The 10019-nt window shown below is 48.9% G+C and overlaps 2 protein-coding genes across 2 annotated transcripts in view; one reads left to right on the top strand and one right to left on the bottom strand.

The window, feature by feature from the left end:
- Positions 1–580: 580 nt before the first annotated feature.
- Positions 581–3335, top strand: eri1 (exoribonuclease 1). Its single transcript, XM_076160094.1, has 7 exons — positions 581–970; positions 1206–1387; positions 1502–1718; positions 1811–1894; positions 2010–2119; positions 2229–2343; positions 2445–3335. The coding sequence occupies exons 1-7, from the start codon at positions 896–898 to the stop codon at positions 2685–2687; spliced, it is 1026 nt and encodes a 341-aa protein (XP_076016209.1). The 5' UTR covers positions 581–895; the 3' UTR covers positions 2688–3335.
- A 176-nt stretch (positions 3336–3511) lies between these two features.
- lamb1b (laminin, beta 1b) overlaps positions 3512–10019 on the bottom strand; it is a 17709-nt gene continuing 11201 nt past the window's right edge. Inside the window, exons 21-33 of the mRNA XM_076160064.1 lie at positions 9757–9981; positions 9430–9647; positions 8288–8384; positions 6697–7066; positions 6294–6478; positions 5785–6026; positions 5505–5711; positions 5280–5424; positions 4871–5078; positions 4641–4782; positions 4372–4548; positions 4118–4277; positions 3512–4030 (exon numbers count right to left, since the gene is read on the bottom strand). Coding sequence (XP_076016179.1) covers positions 3894–4030; positions 4118–4277; positions 4372–4548; positions 4641–4782; positions 4871–5078; positions 5280–5424; positions 5505–5711; positions 5785–6026; positions 6294–6478; positions 6697–7066; positions 8288–8384; positions 9430–9647; positions 9757–9981 — 2513 coding nt within the window. The 3' untranslated portion in view covers positions 3512–3893. The remainder of the gene's footprint in view (positions 4031–4117; positions 4278–4371; positions 4549–4640; positions 4783–4870; positions 5079–5279; positions 5425–5504; positions 5712–5784; positions 6027–6293; positions 6479–6696; positions 7067–8287; positions 8385–9429; positions 9648–9756; positions 9982–10019) is intronic.

Raw genomic sequence — 10019 nt, 5'->3', positions numbered from 1 at the left:
AAATTAATTAGATAAATTAATATCAAATAACATTTGATATTAATTTGACGTTAATATTGTTCTTGTATATTCTGTTTCTATTAGTTTTTGCGCTCTTCGCTAAAGACTTGACCAAAGAGAAAATCTGCATGGTGTTTATACGCCATATCGTCTTAACCGTAATACAGACTGCCATCTAGCGGTCTAAATTTAGCACTACCAAAGCGCCTCTGAATTATTGAAGCCGTGCATACTGGTACTGCCCACAAGTCGCCGCTAGATGACGTTTAAACACACCATTCTAAAATAATTCAGGGGCGCTTTGGTAGTACTTACATGCGACCGCTAGATAGCAGTCCTTACTCGAATTTGGTCGTTATCGCGTTGAAGCACACTGCAGATTTTTCACTCTCAAGTTGCCCACATTTCTACTCCTGAACTTTGGCTGTTTTATTGGTATTATTATTGTTATTATACAAAATGCAAAATGATTTAATCGTATTTTAATGTCACACAAATAAACTACTACTGTGGATGAACAAAAGTTCACCCACACCACCAGACGGCGATAATGAGTGTTTAACACGGTGCTAAACCGGAAGTCTTCTTACTCATCCGCCTAAAAAATACAAACCGCGCCGTGGACGGCTTTGGGTTCTGCTTTGGCGCTTAATTCGTCTCCATTAATATTTTACTGTTACATATTCTAATATGTAAAGTCAACCCAGTTATTTTAAAACTCCGCGGCAGGCAGCCACAAAGGATTTAAAGGAATGATCACTGATATTTACGAGTTTGCTAATGTTAGCTCGTGTAGCTAACCAGACCGTTATCCACACAGAAGCGTTTCTTAGTCAATGAAGGTTTTGGCGTGAATTTGTGACGCGGATTAAAGATTAAAGATCTGTCACTTTAAATGGACGAGCATAAGGAAAACCTCCTCGGGAAGAATGTCAATGTGAAGATGGCAGCAACACTGGAAGATGAGCAGGTTAGTGAGCAGCTAAGTTATGATCGTCGAGCCAAGTGAATTAATTAAAATACGATTATTAATAAGCTCTCCCAGTAAAAAAGTGAATGTGAACAGGAGAAGAAGCAGTGGTGCCGGGATTATTGACTGATAGGATCGATCAGGTTCTGGTTCTTCTCAGTTCGAGTTCAGATACTGAGTTTGGTCTTCTCACATTGCAGAGTAAGTGTGACCCATGTTGATCCTTTCCCTGCAGGTGAAGTCATGTGTTAGGATCTGGCCTGCTGGTGAACCTGATCCCCAGTCGTCGCCGTCTCCGTCCAGCAGTGACTTCAGTGACCCGGTGTATAAGGAGATCGCTCTGGCCAACGGACACATCAACCGCATGACCAAGGACGAGCTGCGGAGCAAACTGGCAGAGCTGAAGCTGGACACCAGGTAAGAGCCGTCACCATAGCAACGCTGTTTGATCCAAACGCGCACACACACACAAACAAACCCCGAAACTTCATTCACAACACTCTCAGTCCATTCGTCTGTTTGTGTGTGAAGAGGCGTGAAGGACGTGATGAAGAAGAGGTTGAAGAGCCATTTCAAGAAGCAGAAGCTGATGCAGTCGGCTGCAGCAGGCGGCACCACCGACACCTTCTATGACTACATCTGCGTGGTGGACTTTGAGGCCACGTGCGAAGAAGACAATCCGTCGGACTTCCACCATGAGATCATCGAATTCCCCATGGTGCTCGTCAACACACACACGTTAGAGATTGTGAGTTTTCCCCGGCGGTGGAGTCAGTCGTTCATTCAGCCCAGCAGGTCGGTGTTGTTGATATGAATCCGTGTTTCCTATCGCCCGCGCAGGTGGACACCTTCCAGGAATACGTGAAGCCAGAAGTGAATCCGCAGCTTTCCGACTTCTGCGTTAAGTTAACGGGAATAACGCAGGTCAGCTGAGCTCAGGTGGAAGGGAAACGTCTCCCTGTGGTGCTGCTGTCACCCGGAATAGAACCGTGAGTTTTGTATCTCGCACTAACGCTCGGGCCGCTGTTTCATTGAACAGACGATGGTGGACGAGGCCGACACGTTCCCGGTCGTCCTCCAGCGGGTCGTGGCCTGGCTTCAGGAGAGGGAGCTCGGGACCAAGTACAAGTACGCCATGTTGACCGACGGGTACGACTCTCCGCCTCGCTCACCATGAAGACTTGGAGCGGTTTGTGTCTTTGTGCAGTGAATGTCAGACTTGGTTGTTAAAGCCGCTTTGCTTTGGCTCCTTCTTTAGCTCCTGGGATATGAGCAAATTCCTCAACATCCAGTGTCGAATCAGCCGGATCCGATACCCTCCCTTTGCAAAGAAGTGGATCAACATAAGGAAATCATACGGGAACTTCTACAAGGTCAGAGGTCAAGGTCACTGTTGATTTGTAAATATTGGCTCATATGGTCTTGCGGTGACTCATATCATACCGTCCATCTCCCCCCTCCCTCCCTCCTTCAGGTCCCCCGCACACAGACCAAGCTGAGCACCATGTTGGACAAACTGGGCCTGAAGTATGAGGGACGTCCCCACTCGGGCCTGGACGACTCGCGCAACATCGCCCGCATAGCCCTGCGGATGCTCCAGGACGGGTGCCAGCTGCGAGCCAACGAGCGCATGCACGCCGGCCAGCTGCTCTCCGTCCCCAGCTCCGCCCCCCTGGAAGGAGCCCCGCCCCCGCTGAACCCCCGCACCAGGGACTAGACCCCTCCCACACTGAAGGCGGCCGCATTCCGGCCTTCAAAGGGGAACTGCGCTCGTCTGTCTCGGCTCGTTCCACCCGTGACTCGGAGGGGAAACATCTAAAGCACTTTCACATTCTTGTCATGACCCGTTTTTGATTCAGAGCTGATTTGCGCTCTCAGATAAACGGGGGAAGTTTGGGCCTTTAGTTGATTTTTGATCCGTCTGTGTTAATTAACCCTTCAGCAGCTGAGCTCATTCATGTGTAGACGAGGTTCAACCGCTTGTATGATTTCTGTTTTCATTTCAGGCTTTTGCGCCCCAGTTTTTTAATTGTTTAGCCGTCGCTTACCATCTGGTCTTCTTCATCATCCTCTTCAGTTGAACAGTTGTGTCTCTGTAAGCACAGATTTGTGTTGCTGCTAAACTAAAGTGCCATAACATCACAGTCTGTCACTTTGTCAAGGTGAACAGGCGTCCAGCAGTTTGTGCTCATTTGACTAAAATAGATCTTATTAATGTACAGCTGAAGAAACAAAATTCCAGTCTGTAAATACGTTCTGACCTAAACCTGTGTTGTCGTCTTCTGTGAACTTTTTATGGACGTTGACTTTTGCTTTCATGGAGCTTGATCTATTTTATCTGAATTAAATATTCTCAAAAATGTGACTTGTGTGCTTTCAGTTTGTTCAGGTTGATGTTTGCAAGTGATGATGTCATCCAGCTGGAGATGAAGCTCAATCTGTGGGAAGCCCCCCATGTACACAAACACACACACACATACTCCACCCCCCTTCACCCTAAACAAAAGCAAAGCAAATTTATTTCAAATCAAATTTAATGTAAATAGAATTTGCAGATACCTTTGGTCCAATCACATGGTGTCTTCAGTCTTAAGTACAAATAAAGCTATAAAATATCTTAGGCATATAGTTTAATACAGAGACAATAGTAGCTTATACGTCCTAACTCTTTAGGTTTGTAGCACTGAGGTCGTTCAGGCTTTAGTGGTTCCTTCTCCTCCTGGACTGTGGAAGCTTTTAAACTTGTTTCCATCCTTAAAACCTTTTTTGGCATCACAGTGTTAGAAACATTTAATTTTTACTTCCTAATTACCATAGGAATTGATAATTTGTCCTCTTTTCCAATGACTTGACTCTTATTAAAGCCCCCCGCCTGCACACCTGAGGGCTGCAGACGGGTGGAGGTGCTGCAGCGTCTGGCCGCTCACAGGCAGGTGCTGTACAGAGTCACTTTGTAGCTGATCTCATCCAGGATCTGACGCACCATCTGCTCCAGCTCGGCTACCTGAGCAGCTTTGGCCTCCAGTGTGAACTGGTTCGCCTCGTACGACCTCTCCAACTCTGGAAACACACACACACACACACGGGGTTGACAAGTTGTGCTGAAATCTTTGATGGAAAGGTCCAAAGACCGTACAATCCTTTTACCTCTGAGCCTCTGCAGTTTGTTGCTGCTCTGGGTCAGAAGCTCTCTGGCCTCCTGCTGCAGTTGGTCTGCTCGCCTCTTAGCCAGCAGCACTGTCTCTCCCGTGTCCTCCACCCGTCCCTCCACCTCACTGAACTTATCCTTCACATCCTCGTCAAACTCCTGCGCACAGGAGAGGAACAAGGAGCCTTTCTCATCAGACGGATGAAAACACTTGATGAGCCAGCATTTGTGTGTGTGTGTGTGTGTGTGTGACCTGCTGGGCCTGCTCTGCATCCAGCCTGGCCTGGTCTGAGGTCCACTCGGCTCTGTCTGCCATGCGACTGACCTCCAGGCCGTTCTGCCTCAGCAGTCCCACTTCTCTCTCCAGCTGAAGCAGACGACCTGTGGTGTTACTCAGCTTCAGCTCCGACTTGGCCGTCTCCGTCTCCACCTGACACACACACACGCAGAGCAGAATATCAGTTTGATAAATCCTACAGCCTCATGGGGGCGCTACCGCCTCAGTCCAGAGGTCAAACTCACAGTGTTTAGCAGGTCCTTGGTGCTGTTTGTGTTGTTCTGGGCCAGCAGAATGGCGTCCATGGCGATACTCTGAGCACGCTCGGTCTCCTCCAGCGCCACCTTCACCACATCTGCCGTCTCCTTCATGTTCGATGCCTCCTCGCTGTCAGACAGAAGACAGAGACGAACATGTTGAACAGCATCATTTCTGTTATGTCTTCATTCATATACCCTCATATCTTGTTTGGTACCTTGCAGCTTTGGCCTGCTGCAGCAGAATCTCGGCCGTCTGGATGTCTGTGGCGCTCTGGCTCAGGATGTTTTCCACGTCGGTCAGCGTTCCCACTCGCTCTCTGATCTCGTCAGTCAGCTCCTGCAGGTTCTCCGTTGAGGTCGGCATCTCCAGACTCAGAACCTCGTTGGCCACGGCCTCGATCACAGATATGTCCACCTTCTCATCTGTCAGAACAGAGGAATCAGAATCAGCATGGATCCACTCACTTCCTTAAAGCAGCACTATGTCATGTTTGGCGCCCTCTAGCGTTGTGTTGTTGGTTTATCTTACCTTGCTAAAAAAACTACAGAGGTGCTCTAATTTAACTACCAGAGAGTCGCGCCAGAGTGTGTGTGTGTGTGTGTGTGTTTGTGTGCTGCACTCACTGGTGAGGAGGTCTCGTATCTCTTTGATGAGGTTGCGGAGCTGCTCGTTGCTCTGCTCCACTCTCTCTTTGCTCTGGTTGGACTTGAGCAGGACCTCCTGAGCGTTCACTTTGGCCTCGTCTGCACGAACTTTGGCCTCCCACACCTGAAAATGACAACATCGATGATTCCCTCGCAATCACCTGCTAAGTTCTTTCATAGCGAGCACAAACACACGGTACCCACCATCCTGGAGAGCTTGTCCACCTCCTGCATGGCCGCCACGATCTCCTGGTCAAAGTCCTTGGCTGACTTGAGAGCTGTTTGTGAGGCGGGGACGAGACCTTTGCATCCTTCTCCACCGCACCGCGATGCTCCGTCCTCGCCGACACATCCCACCCCACCACAGGGGGCGCTAGAGCACTCCTCACCTTCAGCCGCACCTCCACAGGTCTAAAGAAAAAGAGTTAAGGCTTATTTTCCTCTCTTCTTATGAGTTCATAAACTCTGTGTTTGCGTTTCTTACCGTCTGGCTGAGCCCTGACAGGTCGAACTCGCTCAGCTCATCGGACAGTTTGTCCAGTTTCTGCGAGTTTCTTTGGTGTTTGCGGTCAAACTCTTTCTGGCTGCTGCTCAGTTTGTCCTCTGTGGTGCGCCGTAGTGCAGCTGACTGCTCCACTGTGTTGCCGGGGTTAATGGTGGAAGTGTTGGCACGGAACTCGGCCGTCATGGACTGCATGTTTGCTGCAGAGATGGTGTCCATGGCGCCTTAACACATATACGGTACACACACATTTGAGAGGTGACTTCATGTCAGGAAACATCTGGGAATTCCATCCATTATTTCTGGGTGTGAGGCAACTTCCCAGGAAACAGGATGAGCGTGCCGCGTAGATGCAATCTTGTCCAAACTGAACCTTAACTAACTTTGAAACTCTCCCTCTGCAGCTGGTGTTATCATGCCCTTGAGCAAGGCACTAAACCCACTCAGCAGCTCAGACTGAATGCTGTGGTCCTTCAATTAAAGTTCCTCACCTTGGATGTTGGCGTTCTTGGCGTTGTAAACCTGCTGCTTCAGGTCTTGGACCTTCTGCTCCAGCTCGGTGGCTTCACTCATCAAAGCATACAAGTCGGCGTCAGTGGCGTTGGATACTCCAATGTCAAAGGTCAACTTCTCCTCTGTGGTGTTGAGCCTTCCGTTGAGGTAGGACATCAAACCGCTGTGGACACAAGGACACAGTAATGACCTGCATTTCTCTACAAGCTTCAGTCCATTCCACATTGCAAATATTCTTTTCATAGGTGAGCCCGGGGCAAGTTCATGAATATGTAACAAAACAAGGCCAGCATGTGGCTGTGATGTGATACTGAGCTTTCCCCCCCGGCTCAAGTACAAAAACAAAACGTGCTTCCTGTCTGGTTTGTCCCCCGTACGTACGTGATCTGGTGCATCACGTCCTCAATCTCCTCCAGCTTGGTAGCAGCAGGGTTGCTCTCTACAATCTCTCTGACAGCCTTGGCGTTCTTCTCCAGGCTGCTCACTAATTCTTTGTACGGCGCCGTCACCCTGCGGGTCTGGAACTCCGACACGTGGGCCTCCAGGCGTTGGGTTTGGTTGATCAGCTCGCCCACCACGTTGTCCCAGATGCCAAAGCAGCGATGGCAGGGTTCACAGGCGGGGAACTCGCCGTGGTAGCCCCGGGCGCACTCGTCACACCGCAGGCCTGACACGCCAGTCACGCAGGTACACTGACCTGTGCCGCGGTGGCACTGCTCGCTGGCGATTCCTCGAGGGTCACAGTCGCAAGCTGTAAACACACAGAGGGGATGGAGATGTACTTTATCTCCCTCTATGCAGTTTATTCAGCCTGGCAGCTCCAGAAAAACAAATTTAGATATGACCTTGACCTTGGAAAGTCAAGGCCTCCCACAGAGCTGCCCTCCCACCCAAACAGGAGGAGAGTTGGACGCAGTGAGTCAGGGTGAAGGAATGCAGCGATCCACCATCGTGTGTGAGATTTATGGGGTAGAAGGTAAAAGGGCTTGGTTTGAAGTTGGTCTGGTGTGTGTTTATGTCATGCTGAAATATTACAGAGTCTAATAACACACACCATACGTGGCGATTATGGGCCACGAGGTGAAACAGGTGACACGGCCCTCATTCCTGTTACATGCAAATCAACGACCTATGACATTGAAATCTGGCCACAAAAACAGCCTCTTCACCATGGTTACGTGGTTGAGAAGCCAAAATATCAACACAGGCATTTACACAGGATGCCCACACACACACATTTCTTAAGATCTGCCACATATCATGTGTGCAGATAGGAAGAGAGCTCCAGCTGGTTTGGAGGCTTTAGGAGATCATTCAGGATTCCTTGGTCCTCTGGGTGTTGGGCTATGACGAAAGTGGGATGCATGGGAGTTCTGGAGACCATCTGGTTCTCATGAAGAGGGAATGAGAGGTCATTCCTAGATTCCCACCCTCTCCTCCCCTTTTTCTATATCCCCGCTCTCTCCTCTCTCTCCCCCTCTCTCTCTCTCTCTCTCTCTGAGGGCGAGCCAGCTACTGTGAGCTGCACATTTCTGCAGATGGACTGGATGAAGTCAAAACTGACTCATCTGTTTGCTCAGCAGACGCTAATAAACGTTTTTGCGATCAGCGAACTCGACTCTTGGAGCCTGAACACTGATTTGCAGGGGCTGCCGACATTTAACCGCCGTCTCACAAAAGCAGCTCATTCCAAAAGCATTGCAGCGTCTCTTTCAACACACAGACGAGCAGAAACCACTTGGTGACTCAGGGGAAAATCGGTTCTCATGAGAACTTTGCGGAGATCTTGTTTTCATTTCAGGCCGATGTTGTAACATTTGCAAAAAAAACACTGATCTACCTCTACGCTTCCTTGCTGAGCAAACTGAGCACAAACAGGCTGTTTAGATACTTTGAGACCTGAAAAGAGCTTTCTCTCCACGCAATAACTAGGAAATATGGATGTTTGTTTGTTTGTTTGTTTGTGACCTACCATGACATTTGACCTCTGGATCTCCCCAGAAGAGCTCTCTACACTCCCGGCACGTCTTGCCGCCAAATCCTGGCTTGCACGAGCACCGACCTGTGACCTGCAGGAACACACAACAACACTTACAGTCAGGATCATAAGACAGAGAGTGTGTATGGCTTTTTACACACACACACCAAGTTGATAGATTCTCTTTATAATAGGTCTTTGTTGTATCGTGGCTCTTTATGAATTCAGTTTTTCCAGTGTGTATTCTGAGACTTCCTTCCTCTGATGGAGAGCAGCCAGTAAACACAGAAACCCTAATGTTTATGTGTGTATGTGTGTGTGTATAAGCCTGTACTACTTCTCCTCTTGTTGTGTAGTATGTGTGTATGCGTGTGTCAGTAAATACTGAAAAACAGAGAGCGATAAATTCCCAAACAGCTGGAGTCCATAGATTCATAAACATTGTGTGGTTTGTTCACAGTGACTTACTGCTGCCCGGCTGCTTCACTCTCAGTGGGATTTGATTCTCTGGAAAGTTCTCTTGCCATTCCCACAATGTGCGTGGAAAAATCTGGCAACCGTGTTAATTGAGAGACAAGATTTTGTGGGAGTCAAGCTATCCATCATTTTTGGGGGAGCAGCTGCTGAAGTCATGTCGCAGATTGTAATTTTAGAGGAAATCACATAGTGGTCAATAGTGAACGGGTCTGTAGAGCAATTTCACAGAAGCACAGGGTGGAAAAGAGTACTGATGGCCAAATATCACAAAATTACAGCCAATTTGAACAGGAATCGAAGAGCATTAAAACGCCGCCTATACCGGGACCTTCTTGACCAACATCAAGTCAGATTAGACCTCAACACACTCTTCACTCTGTTAAAGACCTTGTATTAGTCCTGCTAACATAATTGCTGCCAACCCAGCGTTCATTCCTGTGAGTTTTGATAGACTAGATCGGGGAATGAGATTTCATCATTAATCTATTTTTGAGCACTAATTACACTTTGAATTATGGCTCTTACAACATTTTGGTGGTGAAAAATAATTGTGCACTTTTAGTGATGCATTGGGAAGCAATCATTTATTTCCTCTTTCCTCTGGTTTGGGGGCCTCAGTCCTAGCAGCAAAGACGTGTGCAGGACTGACGTGTCCTCACCTCGTTGCAGGAGGATCCCATGGAGTGGATGGGGTCGCAGTCGCAGGCTTGGCAGCCCGTCCTGCTGTCGATGTTCCATGTATTGGCAGCGCACCGGTCACAGTTCTGCCCCACCACATTGGGCTGGCAGGGGCACTGACCGCTGTGCTGGTTACACTTACAGTCCTCTGGCGATGAGCAGGCCTCAGGGGCTGTGCCCGACAGGAAACACATGCACTCTGCACACACACACACACACACACACACAAACACATTATGTCATTGATGAAGATTAAACCCATGACAGTTAGGTTGGTTTCTTAAATCTGACCAAGTCACATCACTCACTCCTGCAGCTCTGAGTCGCAGCGTTGCCATAGTAACCCACTCTGCAGTGCTGACACGCGTGGCCCTCAGTGTGATACAGGCATTTCACACAGGCGCCTGTGCGAGCGTCACAGGAGTTTGGGTCGTGCATGTCGATGTTTTTGTTACACTGGCAGGGCAAGCAGCGCCCGCCGGGCACCTGCGGGTTCCCAAAGTAACCCGGGGCACATTCGTCACACCTGGCACCTAAACAGGGAATATGAGATTGCAGTAAAGGGAGAAAC

Source organism: Genypterus blacodes, unplaced genomic scaffold, assembly GCF_046128005.1.
Source record: "Genypterus blacodes isolate CSIRO-AG114 ecotype Tasmania unplaced genomic scaffold, CSIRO-AGI_Gbla_v1 ptg000103l_1, whole genome shotgun sequence".
Classification (NCBI taxonomy): Eukaryota; Metazoa; Chordata; class Actinopteri; order Ophidiiformes; family Ophidiidae; genus Genypterus; species Genypterus blacodes.
The sequence above is the reverse complement of the archived record's forward strand: the minus strand, read 5'-3'. Positions and strand labels throughout refer to the sequence as shown.